This window comes from Lepidochelys kempii, chromosome 4 (genome assembly GCF_965140285.1).
Source record: "Lepidochelys kempii isolate rLepKem1 chromosome 4, rLepKem1.hap1, whole genome shotgun sequence".
NCBI lineage: Eukaryota > Metazoa > Chordata > Testudines > Cheloniidae > Lepidochelys > Lepidochelys kempii.
The window spans coordinates 43,515,247-43,533,168 of NC_136383.1; the positions used below are offsets into that span (position 1 = coordinate 43,515,247).

At 38.7% G+C, this 17,922-nt stretch overlaps 1 protein-coding gene across 5 annotated transcripts in view; it reads left to right on the plus strand.

Moving 5' to 3' along the window:
* Positions 1 to 17,922, plus strand: part of ABHD18 (abhydrolase domain containing 18) — a 51,992-nt gene that overhangs the window by 27,172 nt on the left and 6,898 nt on the right. The window contains exons 5-11 of one of the 5 annotated variants that reach the window (XM_073341102.2): positions 135 to 213; positions 305 to 389; positions 2,133 to 2,160; positions 4,633 to 4,771; positions 7,455 to 7,544; positions 14,161 to 14,262; positions 16,538 to 16,910. In XM_073341102.2, the coding sequence (XP_073197203.1) occupies positions 135 to 213; positions 305 to 389; positions 2,133 to 2,160; positions 4,633 to 4,771; positions 7,455 to 7,544; positions 14,161 to 14,262; positions 16,538 to 16,910 (896 nt within the window). Of the gene's footprint in view, positions 1 to 134; positions 214 to 304; positions 390 to 2,062; positions 2,161 to 3,256; positions 4,159 to 4,627; positions 4,772 to 7,454; positions 7,545 to 14,160; positions 14,263 to 16,537; positions 16,911 to 17,922 lie in introns of those variants that run through there. The other 4 variants (XM_073341098.2, XM_073341101.2, XM_073341099.2 and 1 more) reach the window with 4 other exon arrangements.

A 17,922-nucleotide genomic window follows, 5' to 3' on the forward strand; every position in this document is an offset into this window, starting at 1 on the left:
TTGCTAGACTAACGGCAGTTTGCCTGAGCATGTAACCAAACTATTTTTTCAGGGTGTAGTTTGGTGGTTTAACTTTCATGAGTGTGAATATCTTGCTATGTTATCTTGTATATTAAATAGTGTGCTTTTGATAGGTTTCAGTTCATAATACCAAAGAGATGGAACAGCAAATACAAACCTGTGTGCATTCATCTAGCAGGCACTGGAGATCACGTAAGTATATAAAAGTTTTATTTCTCATTAATATTTTAAAGTTTAACAGTAATCTTTTAACTGTGTTCTTGTTTTAACATTTCCTCTTCAGTACTACTGGAGAAGACGCACACTAATGGCCCGTCCAATGATCAAAGAGGCTTGCATGGCTTCTCTATTGTTAGAAAACCCTTACTATATCCTTTTGTTGAAAACAAAATGCTTTAACATGTCTCAAAGTGCTAACCAAGAGGAGGAAGACAGAATAACATTATTTTATCAAAATGGTACAGATTACATAGATGAGTGGTTTTCAACCAGAGGTACACAGAGGTCTTCCAGGGGTACATCAACTCATCTAGATATTAGCCTAGCTTTACAACAGGCTACATAAAAAGCACAAGTGAAATCAGTACAAACTAAAATTTCATACAGACAATGACTTGTTTATACTGCTCTATACATTGAAATGCAAGTACAATATTTATATTCCAATTGGTTTATTTTATAATTGTATGGTAAAAATGAGAAAGTATGCAATTTTTCAATAATAGTGTGCTGTGACTCTTTTTTGTAATTTTATGTCTGATTTTGTAAGCAAGTAGCTTTTAAGTGAGGTGAACCTTGGGGTACGCAAGACAAATCGGACTCCTGAAAGGGGCACAGTAGTCTGGAAAGGTTGAGAGCCCCTGTCATAGGTCAGTAGAAAGCTGCTTTGATAGCTGCTTTCAACTACCTGAAAGGGGGTTCCAAAGAGGATGGCTCTAGACTGTTCTCAGTGGTAGCTGATGACAGAACAAGGAGTAATGGTCTCAAGTTGCAGTGGGGGAGGTTTAGGTTGGATATTAGGAAAACCTTTTTCACTAGGAGGGTGTTGAAACACTGGAATGCGTTACCTAGGGAGCTGGTGGAATCTCCTTCCTTAAAAGTTTTTAAGGTCAGGCTTGACAAAGCCATGGCTGGGATGATTTAGTTGGGGATTGGTTCTGCTTTGAGCAGGGGGTTGGACTAGATGACCTCCTGAGGTCCCTTCCAACCCTGATATTCTATGATTCTATGAAAGTCAGGATATGGCTGTTGGTCATAGAGATGTGACTCCTTACTGTAATCTTATTACATCAACCATAGTGGTGTCTCTAAGTGCATAACCATGGAATACAACGCAGATGATGTGTTAGACTGGCTATTTCATCAGGTGTTACTCTTCTGGACTTAAAAAAAAAAACAAACAAACAAAAAATCTTCCAAACCACTCTCCTTGGTTACTGGGGTACTAGTTTGATACTGATCTCTTTGTAACCCAATCATTAACGTAGCTGACAAACTTCTCTTAGCCATGGCCAACTAGGAGAACTAGCCAAATATGTCTTTTTTTGGGGGGTGGAGGGGGTGTCTTTTTTTGACAAAATGATCTCTCTCCCAACACCCTGCCCCTCCCCAAAAAAAGTGTTTGCTTCTCATGCCTTCACTCGTTGAATACAAACTGTTGGTACCACAAATCTGTTTGATAATGTTCACCTGCCTTATCACTAACATTTTAGCTATTTTTCTTCTATCTGTCGACAAAAGCTACCATCCTGTATCCATCCTCTTTTCCAGTGTTCAGTAACTGCCTCCAAATGCCTACACCAGGTTTCACTCAGAAAACTCAAACTATCACACTTGTTTTTTTTCCTTTACTACTTACTTCATTAGAGCACTGTCCTAAATTATGAATGACTTCATCACAATCTACACTTTTGTTTTATTTTGTACCAATAAAACAATGTAATTTGGTAATAATTTACAGAATTTAATTCCTCACTGTACAGCTGACATAAGTGGTTTTTTAATTTTAGTCTCAATTTTAAAATGTAAGAGTTAAAATAAAAAGTTATCTAGTGATGCCTACAAAATGAATGTATTTACATTTGTTTATTTTCTTTAACTTGGGTCTTTACATGGCTGCAGAAAACCTAAGGACCAAATGTAAGTATTAAGATGACTTCTCACAGCTATTTTCTGTCCTCAAGACAGTGGGTTTTTTAAGAAGACCAGAAACTTTAAAACATAGAAACCTTGATAACTTGTTATAAATAGCGGCAGACTTGGCTCAGCTATACCTTGTTTATGTGAAGTTGTAGACACTTTGCTTGACTGCTTTATGTGGATTTTGATGCTTAAATGCATAGGTTCGCACTTTCCACCCAAAGTAGATGGACTTTTTTTAAAAACCACATCAGCAGGGGTACAATCAAGAAACAGTGCATTTTACCAGTTCATACATTGCACTTGTGCAAATTCTGTGCAATATTGAGTATCTTTGAAGAAATAGTTTTTGGGCCACATTTAAGTGTCTAAAGTTAGGCAACTGAATAAGTGACTTGATTTTCAGAGATGCTGGTTACCCTGAAGCTCATGCTAGTGGGAGTTGCAGAGTACCCAGCATCTTTGAAAATCAAGTCACTTATTCAGTTGCCTAAATATGGACTTAGAAGCCTAATCTTAGGGACTAATTTAAAAAACAAAACAAAACAAAATGTTGGCCTTTGTATTTGCAAGTGCTAGAATATAAATAGGGCAGTAGATCCTGTATCTGAGGCAAAATAAAGGTGTTAGTTTGCCAAATGTTCCTTGCAGACCAGTAGTTACAAAAGATGAAATGGGGCTGACTGGTTTAAAAAGACTGGTTTTATTCTGCTTGCTTAGCTACCTCCAAAAAGAAGAGGAAACTAATTTGTTTGTAAAGTACAATTCTTAGAGCTTGTTGCTTTCAGTAGTGCTTCATCAGCATCTTCCATGAGTTAAACATTTAATTTTCTTCTAATTATAAAAGCTAATTAAGGATTTACCTTTGAGAGAAGTGAAAGTTAAAGCAGTTTTAAAAAAAAATAGCCTTGAGTACCTTCCAAAATAGTTGTTGTTGCATTATAATTAGTTTATTGGTCTGAATAATTTAGTAAACCTAATTCATTATCTTTATTGGGATTTTTTTAATTAAAGATTTTTTGGGGAAAGTGCTCTTTTTGACACCTACGTTTTTTGTTTTTTTTTTAAAAAAAGATATCATTGTTTTGATAACATTTGGCATTTTTAAAATCACAATAAGACACACCAAATAGGTACAATGCTGAAATATAGCTAGTGGGTTTTCTGCTATTGGGATACTATTCACCTCAGAAAAACAAAAAAGTATAAAAATCTTCCCTCCACTATGCAAATTCTGTGCACTAGTCTCAGCTGTCCAACTTGATAGAATAATACTTCCATTTTGCAGATAATGGGCAAATGCTCTGTTGTCCCAAACTGAAAATGTGCACATTTCAGTAGAAGGCTTCAAAGCAGTAGTAGCATTCTAAGGAATGTACTTGTAAATCATTGAATTAGCATGACAGTCATAGTAGAGAACTGAAGTACCTTTAATAACAAAGTACTAAGCAATAGGAGTGTTTAAAATATCCTATAAATATTGGTCCACAACAGCCATTGGTATCCTTGTTTCTCCCCTAGCTTACAGAACAGTTCTAATAGTCTGTCCTTCTGTCTCAAAATGTATCCCAAGTATAATGATATTTTGGTACAAGAGGGCTATAGCCTCATGTAACTTAGAGACATGATATTGAAAACAAGATAATATTTACAATAAACTGCTTTGTCCAAGCACAGTGCTGTAGTTGTTGTGTATGCCATACTCCATTCACTTAAGTGTTCAGCACATGGAGTAATTGCACCGTTGAGGCCCAATATGCAAATAACTATTAGACTTCTGGTCACTGTGAGAGTTCAAATTGAATAGCTTTCCATTTTTCTTTTTTGTTTTCTTTAAATGTTTAATGCATTGTAGGAGACACTACACAGATTTCTCAGGGCAGTGACAAACTTCCCACTTTATAATTTCAGTCTTACAGTGGCACTGATGATTGTTCCAAAGCTGACTTACTGATTGCTCTTCACATGTTGTGTGCAATTTTCAGTGATGTACAACAGGTAAATAAGGAAATGGGGTTGTCTCTGCCAGTGACATCTTGTATACCTAGCACTGTATCACTTAGCTTTGTTTGATTTAAAAGAAAAAGGACCGTTGTTACTTCATAGCACAGAAGATTACTGCTCATGAGTTTCCAATGCTTGCAATACCTCAGTTATTTGACGATACGGTGTTCCGTAATTCTACACTAGTAATTTAGACGGTGCTTACTTCTAGTCTTCATTTAGGCCTAGATCACAAACAATTATAAAAAAAAAGAAACAAACACAAGTCATGTGGGCCTTGAATGTAAAAAGCTACTGAAGACTCTGGACTCACTCCTTCTATTGATTTCAATAGAAATTCAGCCATTGGCTTCATTGGGAGTATGACCAGGCTCTGTTTAAGAGTAAAAGTAGACTGATTAAATGAAGACACTGCACATCTGATATTGGAAAATAAACTATTTCTTTTTTCTTTTCTGGTGAGGAAAGAAGATCAAGTTTAAAAAATGTCTCTGACCTGTTTGTGATGGGAGGAGCTCTTGTTTTAGAATCAGCAGCTCTTTTGCACTGGCTAGAGAGAGAGGGCTATGGACCTCTAGGGATGACTGGAATATCCATGGGAGGACATGTAAGCCTTTATATTTACTGTTAGCAATTTGTTTTATTTTATTTTTTATTTCTTGGCATGATATATGTACGTTAATAATTAGGGAAACCTATCAGTTTACAGTGTTCATATGCTGATTATTTTAAAATGAACAAGTTTAGAATAACTAGCAACATAACTTGATATTTAGGCATGACATGCACATATTGAGAATATGCAGATGTATTCTCACTGTGTATATATACCATAAAACTCCCTTACAGATGAATGTTCAGGTTATTGCAGGTTAATCTAGTAGTGTAATTCTCAATAACTTTTATTGTCATGCAGTTTAATCTGTTAATTTAGCTATTTAAATGTTGACATACCGTAGGGCTCAGGCCCAGTGGGTGAACAGTCCTTATCCTCAAAGGAAACCTGTACAAACCTTTCAAAAGACAAGCCTGGGAACTTACATTTGTAATTCTGCTAGACACTAAAAATCATGGACTGAATACAGTTACTGGATTTATATCTTATTGCAACAATCTATAACCCACTAACAATTCCCCAGCTGCTTTCTCCCTCCCCATGACTGGAGGGACATTAATGGGCCACTTCACCTTGAATGGTCCCTTGAAATATGTGTTAACTACTTATGCTAAATTTCAGAGTAGCAGCCGTGTTAGTCTGTATTCGCAAAAAGAAAAGGAGTACTTGTGGCACCTTAGAGACTAACCGATTTATTTGAGCATAAGCTTTCGTGAGCATCCGATGAAGTGAGCTGTAGCTCTCGAAAGCTTATGCTCAAATAAATTGGTTAGTCTCTAAGGTGCCACAAGTACTCCTTTTCTTTTTACTTAAATACAAGATGGAACAGATTGTTTAGCGTAAGTAAAAAGAAAAGGAGTACTTTGTGGCACCTTAGAGACTAACCAATTTATTTGAGCATAAGCTTTCGTGAGCTACAGCTCACTTCATCGGATGCTCACGAAAGCTTATGCTCAAATAAATTGGTTAGTCTCTAAGGTGCCACAAGTACTCCTTTTCTTTTTACTTATGCTAAACAATCTGTTCCATCTTGTATTTATCTGTGACACTGAGTAAGACCATGTCTACACAACAAAATTATGTTGATCTAACTTAGGTTAGCATAAAGCCACCACAATTATTAAATCACGTGTGTGTGTGTACACTTGTCTCCTTGTGTTGACAGTGCACTTCCTTACCAGGAGAGTTTGTATTGATTGTATTGTCAATGTGGGGCATCGTGGGACGGCTCCTGGAGGCCAGTAACAGTCTATGTAAGCAATGGAGTGTCTACACTGACATTGTGTCGACCTAATCACATTGACCGTGACTGTGTGCCACTCGGGGAGGTGGTGTTATTAAATCAGCAGAGAGAGGCACTTACATCAGTGGGAGCCAAATTTACATGAAAACACTTCCCTAGCAAGGTTGATGCAAGGCAGCTTACATTGATCTAATTGTATAGTGTAGTCCAGTCCAAAGTTTTCCCAGACCTGAAGAAGAGCTCTGTAAGCTTGTCTCTCTAACCAATAGAAGTTGGTCCAGTAAGAGATATTACCTCACCTACCTTGTCTCTCTGAGATTGTAAACCCTATAGGGTAGGGACCATATTTTTATTCTGTGTCTGTATAGCACTTGGTACAGTGGGGTCCTGGTTCATGTTGAAGGCTCCCAGACACCATCACGATGCAATAAGTTCGTATGTAGTGTTCTTCATCCTTAGAAAGCGCTTTAAAAAGGAAAGTAAGCATTGTTATCTCTATTTTAAAGTTTTGGGAAACTGAGGACAGGGATGGAATCCATACTCTCCGGACTCCCTGACCACTTCGCTACGTTGCTTCTTTTATTAATGAAGATGCACTTAACAGTTCTCTGTATTAAAAATATGTGGGGTGTATAAGTACTTTTTCTTGCTATCTTTATGGTTCTGCAGTATGCCCAAGAGTATTATATTAAACTACAGCTTTGCAAAACCATGCAATTGGTGTGGGGGAATCATTTTTCTGATCCTCCTGTATGCTGTATCTATGCTCCAGCATTTAGTGATGAATAGAACTTACCTCATTGTGCACTCTGATAATTCTGAGGTGAGAGGGAATTATCTGGACTCTAAGGGAGATGAAAATAGAAGTCCATTTACATGCTCAATTCTCTTCTTGCCCTTGCTGTTTGTGGCATGCAAATTCCCTAACACTATTTCAAAAGCTGCAGAATTTTTGATAGTCCTATTTGTGAGTCACCTTCAAGTTGTTTGTTTGTTCTGAAATATGTTTATAAGGTTGTTGAGAGGCCTTGAGGAGAGGGACATGTTGAGATGATAAATGAATGATAAATTCTTCTCATGGAAGAATTCTGATTCATTTTGCATTAGGATGAGTGTTCTATTAGAAGAAAACTCCTTTACCTAAAGCAGAAATACTGTTACTTTGGCTGTGAACCGATTTCAAAGCTAACATGTATCAGAGAGACTATTGGAGAGAATAGACTTTATCAGTCTTTCTGGATTTTGTGGAGGAGAGGTGTATAACTGCAAAGATGCTTAGCATTGATACTACACGAGACAATCTGTTGCTGTGTGAAGAAATTCTTTAAAGATGAGAATTCTAAAAATGACTAAAGAGAAATGTTGTTGAAATGCCTTATTAAAAAATGCAGTAGATCATCTGATATTTGGTTTTTTTTTTTTATTTAACAGATGGCTTCATTAGCAGTGACAAACTGGCCTAAACCATTGCCATTGGTTCCTTGTCTTTCCTGGTCTACAGCTTCTGGCGTCTTTACTACGGTAACTAAATTATTTTTAGTTTTGTTAATATTATAGAATATGAACAGATGTGAAATCTCAAAGGTTTGAGTTGGGCAAATTAACATAAGGGAGAGATTTTTTCAAAGGCACAAATGGGAATTGGATGCCCAACTGTCCTCTGAGCCTTCAAAAATCTCCCCCATAATGATGCTTCCGGATAGTTCTAGAAGCTGCCTTTTGTCTCATGCAAAAAATAATGGTTATAAACTATTTAGAGTTTTTAAAATAGTAAATTTACAGAAAATATTTCAAATTCTATAGTATATTTAAAACTAATATGTTTATGCCCAATATTTTTATATCCTAGTAATATGCAACACAGTAGAATATGACTTAACAAACTTGCTGCTTTTGATGAGAACCCTGAAATTTCACTGGGAAAGGGTTGTGGTTTTTTAATTATTCCTCTTCCTGGTAACTCTAGGTTCCTGACTGGTAAGGGAAATTCTTACTTGGTGTCTTAAAACAGGTTCTCAAACTGTGACCACCATTGAGAACATGTCTTCACCACTCCTTCTTGAATTACAACAGCTTCCCTTCTTCCACATAAATTTAAAAGTTCCTCACTTTCACAGCACTCCATAAACTTTACTTTCTGATCTTATTATCTTTCTCACTCGTTAAACTCTGTCTAAACATCTCTCCTTACTATTCCCTTTGTTTCTTTAATTAACTTTTGATTTATACTTTCTTGTACGCTGCCCATTGCCCCTAGACTCATATTTTAATTAATATTTACCAAGTACCTGCTCCTCCTGAAAACCACACATGGAACAGTCTACCTGGAGTGCTTGTCCATATATATATTCCACTGGTGCATCTGTATCCCCTGCACTCAAGTTTGGATTCTTTGTGCATCAGTGTCCTTTGGGACCATGCCTGTGCCCTGAAAATCCTTATATCTTCCACCTGAGCATATAAAGAGTGTTGCGTCCTGAACTGTTCCTCAGTTCCTTCTTGCTGTCCGTGGCTATGAATCAGAACTTACACTGTCCAGATTTTTTTCTTCGTGTGGTCTGTCCATTGATTTGTAAATAGATAAGTACTTAGCAGTTAGTCATTAGGATGAGGTTTAGTTATTTTGTTAGTGTTTCTTTTCAGAAGAGGAAACTCTTCTTTGTCCCTTGACACTTCCCTCTACTGGTCATTAGGACTGAATACAAATCTCCAGGCTTTAAAAACTGCACTTCCTGCTGGGCAGTAATGCCCCTTAATGAAGGACAAAGACGATGCTTATTGTGTCTAGGTGGGAGCGATGTACCAGACAGATATACCATTTATTAATTGTTCTCAAAGGGCAAGGTAATCTCACCTGAAACTTTCTTCTGGAGAGGCCAGGGCACCTTTTCAGATGGTGGAGTGGCTGGGACTGAAAATCCTGAGCAGTGCTCCTCAAAAAGTGCACTTGGTGGCTCCTGTGCTTGCATGTGTAAAACTAGCACTTTTCACTAATCCTCCTCAGCTGGTAAAACCTCAGAGGTTCTGGGGAGACAGGAGCACCAAGGGTTTTCAGGAGAAGAGATCTGGGTCTCTCTTTCACTGGGTCCTACCGCGAAGTCAGAAATCACACTGGTTGCCTTTGGGAGGGGTAGTTCTAGGCATGAAAAGGCATCCTCTGACATCCACTTGGACATTGGTCACCATGCCCCAGTACTGGCTTCTTCAGTTAGGCAGAAATAACCTGGTACCGATGCCTTGGCTGTCGTGCACCATGGTACACGTATCTTTGGTACCAATGCCTTCCATTCACTTGCCTACAGTGTTCACTTACTTGGTACCGAATCCTTATGTCAGTGGACCTTGTGGTTTCTTTGGTACTAGACTTGCAGCTCTAGTATCTCCTCTGTACTGGCTGCCACCCGTACTTCATTAGGTGCCACCCGTACTGCCACCCGTACTTCATCAACAGTACTCATTAGGATGCAGTATGAATGTGCTCCTGGCACTCCAGCTGAGACTGCTGCACCCTTACAAGAGAAGCACTTCTCCACTAGCTCAGATAATGGCAGGAAGGAGTCACCAGTAAATTTCCTGGTGTCTAAGTATTCTGGTCCATATGCCTAAGAGAGAGTATCTAAGGCTCACTTTTATTAGCCCAGGCATAGGAGCTCTCAGCAGGATACTGCCTCATGGACCTCTGCTTCATATGTGCATCAGCACCCCCTGAACTAATTGGGCATAATAGGGATTACAACTGGCTAGAAAACCAGTTTCTTCATCTCAGCCCAGAACTAGATCTTCTTCCACTACAAAACACAAGGGAGCATTAATCATCTCTAGCTGTGCTGACTGAACAAGATGATCAGGGTTCTGATGAAAATTTGCAAATGGATGATCAATCCATCCCAGAACCTCTCTTCTTAATATTTCCTGATGAAGCTGTGGTATCTGCAATATCTACCTCAGACCCCTATGATTTCAAAACTTTCCAGTGCTTGTTGCACAGGATGGCAGATCCACTGGAAATTCCAGTGGAAGTTGTCTAGAGAAGTCGCACAAGTTCCTGGACAGCTTACACACCTTCATGCCTGGAACTCTTGCAGTGCCCATAAATGAAGAGACCATTGGAGTCCAACAGGTTACTTTGGTAGACCCCCAACTTCCCTAGCTCTGACAAAGAGCAGATTGCTGCTACTAGGTGCTTTCATCAGGCTTTGAACAATTTTATATGCACTCTGTACATGGATTGTTGGTGTAGTGGTGCCTGATGAGAGAATCAGACACTGTGGTCAACAGAAATCTACACCCTGAGACAAAGAATGCTAGAAATTTTTATTTTTTTGGTCGTAAAAATTATTCATCAAGTCAACATATGAGAATCTCCAGTTATCAGGCCTTATTGGCAAAATATGATGACTTGAATTGGGAATCCATTTTCAAATTTGCTGACAAAATTCCACAGAAGAACAGAGGCCTGGAAATCTGTGGTTGTAGAGGAACAACTTGTAGCACACATCTCTTCAAGTGGCTGGTCGATGCTGCATACATGACATCCAGTTCCATGGCTACTTTGATTGCCCTGATAAGATCCTCTTGGCTTCAGTTGTCTGGAATCCCTAAAGGGGATGCATGTAACAGTAGAGGCTGTACCGTTTGAAAGGTGCAAACTCTTCAGTGCAAATACTAATGAGCCTTTTCATTCTCAAAAGGACTCTTGAGCGATGCTGAGATCTCTAGTGCTCTTGCATGAAAAAGAAAGCAATTTAGACGTTAATCCTGACAAAGTCAGTCCTATTATGCACATTATAGACAGTCTGAACATCCCCCAAAATGCCAGCAGTCCCGAAGGAGAGACTTTTCTACCTCTACTACATTTTTCTTACCAGGCTCTGTCTTCATCAAGGCAGCAAATATGACTTCTCCGTGAGGAGAAAAGTGTAACCTATATTGGATCTCTTTCTTTCCCTCTTCCATTCCCCTCATCCTCCCCGCGCGCGCACACATCCATCCTCCTTTTGGGAAATGTTAATTTTATTTTTGTGGGGCCTGATACACCATTACCACAGACCTCTGGGCCCTAAAAACTAGAGATTAGATACTCCATCCAATCCCAAACCCTCTCTATCCAATTTCCCTAGCATTTTCTCCGGTACCCTGCTCATAAGTATGCTACTTTAAGAAGTTCAGTCACTTTTGAATCTTGGAGCAGTGGAAGATGTGCCTTAAGAATATATGCAAGGGGCGTTTATTCCCATTATTTTATAATTTCTAAGAAAAAGGGAGCAGGCAGGCACTCTATTCTGGACTTCTGAGGCAGCTGAACACCTTTACGTGCAGGTTGAAGATCAGGTTGGTAACTCTGGCCTCAGCAATTCCAACCATAGATTCAAAGGATTGGCATTCAACTCTTGAACTCAGACACTTATTTTCATAAGGCAGTCCATCCTGCCTACAGGAAATACTGAAGGTTCCAGATGGACTATTCCCACTAGCAATGCAGAATCCTGCCATTTGATCTGTTGACAATACCATGGGTATTTATAAAATGTGTAGAGGTAGTGGCAGTTTACCTGAGAAGACAAGGAGTTCAGAGTTACCCATACTTAGATGATTGGCTCATTCATGTGAATGCTCTACAATAGGTGACCAATTTCACACAGCAGACAAGAAGTGGTCTGGAAAATTCTGATGAAACGTTTTTCTTTGGAATGTGCAGACTTGTCAATTGAACCATTCCAGCAAAAGTTTCAATTTTAATGACCTTCTCACAGACTACAGACAGGGCCAGCACTTCCAGGGCTTCCTGGCTCCCCTTCATCCCTCTAAGATGGCTGAGAAGGGCCCTGGGCTCCCAGGATTCCCAGAAGTGCTGGCTGCCAGGAAATTGGGAACTTTGGAAACTGGACTGGGACTGGAATTAACATTTTTTTGTCAGATTGATCTGCCCGTCACTGAATAGCAGTCATGAAATTTACTAGACTTTTGTTATCAAGCTAATAAGAGTCTTGTCAGATTCATGCTGCTATTCAGTGTTGTGCAGCTGTGAAACTGACCATCATTTTAGTTTCAGTCAGCGGCTGTCAGGTCTTCCAGGGTCTTTGGCTCTGTGGCAGCCTACCAGGTTGGCAACTGGGGATCAAGGGGAGCACACTTTGGGAAATACCACACTTTATTGCTTCTGAAACACAGTATTGCAGGATTTCCATTTTTCATAATTTGCACTTTTGGTTTTCATTCCATTTTGGGATGAAAAATATTTCTGAAAACTCAAATTTTCACAGAAATAAATTTTGTTTTTTCAGTCAGCTCTGCTGCATATTCTACAACTTTTTACTTCTCTAGGGCTCAAGGTAATTGAAGAGAAATCAGTGCTAGTTCCTATTTGAAAAATAGAATTTATAGGGGCAGTTCTGGATTCCACTACAGCAATGGCCCATCTGCCCCAGAAGGATTGCAAGCCATAGCAGATCTTGTTAACCACCTACAAGTTCATTCTCTGATATCTGTGAAATTTACCTCAGACTTCTAGGACACACGGTGACCTGCTTAGACGTAACTCAGTATGCCTGACTTCACATTTGGTGAAGAGTGGCTAAAGTCTGTATATCAACCCAACAGATATCACCTATATGTGAGGGTATAGGTCCTCCCAGAAGTCTTGTCATGAACTTGGTGGAAGGACCTTGTACAAATTTGTAAGGGAGTGCCCTTCTCTCCACCATTGCCATTAGAAACTTCGACAGATGCTTATTGGGTGAAGAGCCTACTTAGACAATCTTCAAACATTAGGCTTGTGGGTACATCTACACAGCAGCTGAGATATGTAATTCCCAGCTTGGGTAGACATCTGCACTAGCTCTGCTCCTAAAAATAACCACCCAACTACAATCCAAGCCAACCTCCTGGATACATACTCAGGTGGCTAGCTGAAGACATTGCCTGTGCTATTGCAGTCACACTACTATTTTTAGGCGCTAGCTCAAGCAGAGCTAGTGCATGCATGTCTACTCGAGTTGGGAATCTCACCTCCCAGCTAGTGTGCAGATGTACCCTTACTGCTAAGCGCCATTTATCGAGTGTGCACAGTATTCCTCCAAATTCTTAAGAGTTTATTCAGATCATGATGAATACCACAGCAATGTTTATATGAATAAGCAAGGGGTCTCACCCAAAGTTCTTGACGAACATAGTATCTGACTTGCATCTTATCAAAGTAATACCTCTGCCTGTCTCTTTTCCGAAGCCACATTCCAACAAAGGGGAAGCTAAACTTCAAATCTTAGACATACTTAGGGTACTTTGCTTCCAACTTGATAGGTCTAAGCCTAGGTTATTAGTCTGACCTCTCTTTATAAACTACTATCCGTGCAGGGGCTTTCTCATTTTATTTCCATATGCATTAAGTTGTGCTATAAGAGACTCACCTTTGAGGGTTACACATCCTTCCCTCCTCCACTATTATGGAATTCTGTAATACCTGATTTCTGTAGTGGTGAAGGAATTGAGAGATGGTGGGGACACCCTTAGCTCGGAAGGACGAGGATATTGAGGGTGCAGTCACAGTCCCAACAGATTCTGCTGGCCAAAATAATCTGAACTCGAATGCCTCGGGCACATGTGCACCAACAATTGAATGTATAGATGTATGTAACAATATGAATGAATATGGACAACACATCTCAAAGAATCACTGTTACTGTTAGGTAAATATGATTCTTCCTGGTATAGTAGCCCTACCCCACTCAGAGTTCTGTATTACACCCATGTCTCTTTTGATTATAAGCGCTCTATGGCAAGGACTTTAATACTTTTTTACACACCTGCTTATTGTAGAGTGGTCTGATTAATGTACAGGTGAGGGATGGAGCTTGGGGGGGAGGTATGTTTTTGTAATGAAAAATGTAGTTTTCAGACAAGAAATATGGTTATGGATATTCTTGTCTGATGTGTCCTGTGGAATTTGTTACAGCTTCTAAGTCAACACTGGCTAGAATAAAGTTTGGGAATCTTAACTTTAACATATACAGATTTAGCTATTTTCTACATCTTTCCTTAGTTATACTGCCTTGGTCTTCGATGATCACTTCAGAATACATTCTTTGGATTTTTTTTTTTTTTTTAATTCTGGGAATTCTTATTTGCACTGTAATTTCAGGGTGTGTTAAGCAAAGCAGTGAACTGGAGAGAGCTAGAGAAACAGTACTATACACAAACTGTTTATGAAGAAGAAATCATTCAAATGCTTGAATATTGTGGAGTAAGTACAGTTTGTTTTCCCTATTAGCTTTATGTAAAATATAGTTTACATACAAAATCTGATCGAATACATAATGTCATGTCTAGATAATTTCAGCAGACATTCATTAACATTAATGGTTTCTTACTTTTTTTATTTAATAAATATTTGATGCAGAAATAACCTTTAAATAAGCAAAGATTAATACCTCCTATTGTCATATAATGCATTTTTATAAGTGTTGAACTCTCTTCAGATTACTGTTCATGACCAGCTATTACAGACACCAGTTTACTTTAGTTCTCAAAATAAAGGTACATAAAGTACATCTATTAATTTATCGTATCTCCATGTCTAACAAAAAAAAAAAAATTCTTGAGTGCCGGAAGGTTTAAAAAATTAAGAACTTTCAGAATGTTCTTTGAAACGTTGGTTTTTGTAGGGGTGGGGAATCAAAGCACTGAAAACCAAATTCCCAAATCCCAGAAAATTAGCCATATAGTTTGGAATAGTGTATTGAAGTGCCAAATAAAGAAGTGACTTACTGTTGAATCAGTTTCCTTGCTTATTCTTTTGTTGAAATTTTTATACATACTTCAGCAATGAAAGAAGACATAACCAGGTGTGAGTATATGATTTATTAGGAAATAATTATTCTTTACCCTAAGAAGAAAATATCTTTTGTGAAGGTGTAGTGTGGTAAAATTATTCCTATATGAACACTGTTATGGACTGCTTTTTAATGCGCTGCAATTGCAATTTTGTAGTGTTTTAGTAATCTAACCTTATTCTCTAAAGATACCATTTGTGCAGGTTTCTCCGTTCTGGTTCTGATTAGAGTAGGATTGGTAGAACTCCTTTGGTTTTGCAGGGTTTCTACCCTGATGACAATGGCAATGGGGTAAAAATATAACCCAGGAAGTTTTAGGTTGTCTCATTGTCCTTTACCAAAATGCTGCCCTGTGTATGTTTTAGTTCTTTCCTGACCCATTGTCAATAACGGAGCTGTGCGTAGGAGACTGTTCAATGGCAATCACTTCAGCTCTTCACTAGATCCCAACAAAAAATTGTTGGGTGCCCTTTGTCTTCTAACCATATCTGGTATAGTGAGGACACTTAGTTTTAGACCTTTGCTCTGCACTTTGTTTGCTTTTCTTAGTGCTTTGGTACCTGTTTCAGAACTGAGGCACAACTGCTTTGGTGCCTTGCTTTGACCTCTGCTTGTTCTTCTGGCAACACCACAGCAGTGCTAAGGTATTGACAGCAGCAGAGGAACTGTCAGCTGGCTGTTTGCTGACAAACTATCAATGTACACTAAACTCAGATTTGAGGATAACTTCCTAGTATCCACGGGCAAATGGATTTTTCAAGCTCTGACTATAGCCTTTTCCCAAAGGAAATTTGGATGTCTGCTTTCTCCCCAGCCTCAACAGTTATGGTCAATAAGTTGTCTACTGGTATCTGACTTTCTTCTAGTCTTTGAATAAATAACTATTAGTATTAATTTTTCAGTCTCTTCTTCCTAGCAAATTCAATGCTATTTTGTAGAATAACATTTCTGAAAAGCGGACCACTTGAGTTCTTTTCCCAGAAACTGAAGTACAGTGTTTTTATACAGAAATAACATAAACGTGGAAGCATAATACAGAATTATAAATCAGATGTCCAGATACAGCTCTGCTCTAGTAATGTCTGCAACATTGTAATATGCTCATAAATATGAGGGAAAGCTTAATAGAAGAAACAAAATTGGAAAAGATTAGAGAAGTTACAAAGAAATTTTCAGGTAGTTTCATGTATAATGTTTCCTAATATATGCTTGCTTTACTCGTCAAAAAACAGTTAATATAACTTGTGATGGGATTGAATGGCTCACAGGATTCTTAACAGAATAAGGGTACTCCTTTTTTAATTACTTGTTTGATTCTAGATAAGTTCAGTAATAACCAAAAGTAATTTGCATCTGACATGGTACTCTGTGTTTTAGTTCCATTTCCATAATGGACAGACATCTGCATCAGAGGAGCCACCACCATATTTGAGTACTTATTGCTCCATGATGGTCTGCTTAGGACAGGCCCAAAACTAGGATATAAAGTGGTGATAAGGGTCAGGATGTAGATCATTGACCAAGCTGTATGCCAAAGTTTGGACTTTGCCTGTGCACCTAGCACTGTGTCTGGCTCATGCGAGAGCTTTTGCTCTGTCATGAGCACTGAATTCACTCACCCTTTTTTAATCAGGTTGACCAAAAAATGTGAAAAACCCTTAATAAAAGGCCTGTATTTCTATTTAGACAGACTCTTTCAAGATGGGACAAGACTTTGTTAAAAATTCTCCCAACAGTGTGGACAGTCTGAACAACCTAGCTCTGACTTCCAGAATGTTGAATCTGGATACCACAAGCAAAATTCTGTCTACAGAAGCCATTCACTGCCTTAGCACTAGTAAAAGTACTCTAAGTGCCTCATCGGAAAAACACTTACTGCAAGATGCTCCTACAATGCAGTGTATAAATCAAACATTTTCAACCAGCAGCAATAAGAACTTCACCAGCCTACAGAAGCACCTGATAAGTGAAGAGAGGAAAAGGGACGCTTTACAGAGAGAATCACTAAGGTTCATGAAAGGAGTTATGGATGAATGTACCCATGTAGCTAATTTCTCAGGTACTTATTTATTTTAATGTGGAGATTGGGATATTTGTCTAGAATAAACTTCTATTTGTGCAATAATTTTGTATTCATACTGTTTTCTCAGAAAGCTTGTATATTGAATTAGAAAGTGTGTCATGGCTGTCTTTACAGAATGGACATATAACGCCGTTGTCTTTTAAAAATTTGTATATCAGACTTATCTGACATGGATCATCTAGTTTCAGAGGAACCACTTTTTTGACAAATACCCTAGTGGTTCAAAACACTTGCTTAGCTATGTCAGTCTAGAGATATGCATAGAGGGATGCTTCAGGAGCTCCACCAAGTCTCTAAGTCCGGTTTCAACTTGTGTTTATTTGTTTTGTTTTTCTTTTAAGTATGTTAGTATATTACACAAAGTGTGATTACATCTAGCAAGTGCCCATAACCTGAGCTCGTCTGCTTCAGGTATTGCTGGGGCTCTTTTTAAAGGGGGAAAACATATTTCCTAATCCTCTATTTCCCTATGTAATCATGCACACCCATGATATGTGATTTATTACATATTTAAAGGGATGTCTGGATTTTTCTAGGCGCCCATTTTCGAATATTTGTAGCATATCACTGTTTACCACTGTTACAAACCACAGGTTGTCTTCAGAGGTCAAGAGGTGGCTCTGCTGAATATTGCCTTATTCCCTCAGTTTGTCATCAGATTACTCCATAATGAGAACCATAGGTGCTGGAACTAGGGGTTATAGGGGTGCTGTTGCACCCCCTGTCTAAGTGGTTTCCATTGTATACAGGGCTTACACTTTGGTTCAATAGCTCTTAGCACCCCCACTATACAAATTATTCCTGCACCCCTGATTAGCACTGGGCCTATGGAAGTTATCCATAATTGAAATTGCTGCTGAATTACATTATAAAGTTGATTTTTGCCCTCACCTCTCATCTCAAAGCAAGGACCCCCTCTCCCCCCCCCCCCCCCAATTGAGCTCATAGTGGTAGGCTATGTCTGTCTGACATTAAGCTGTTTTGCAAA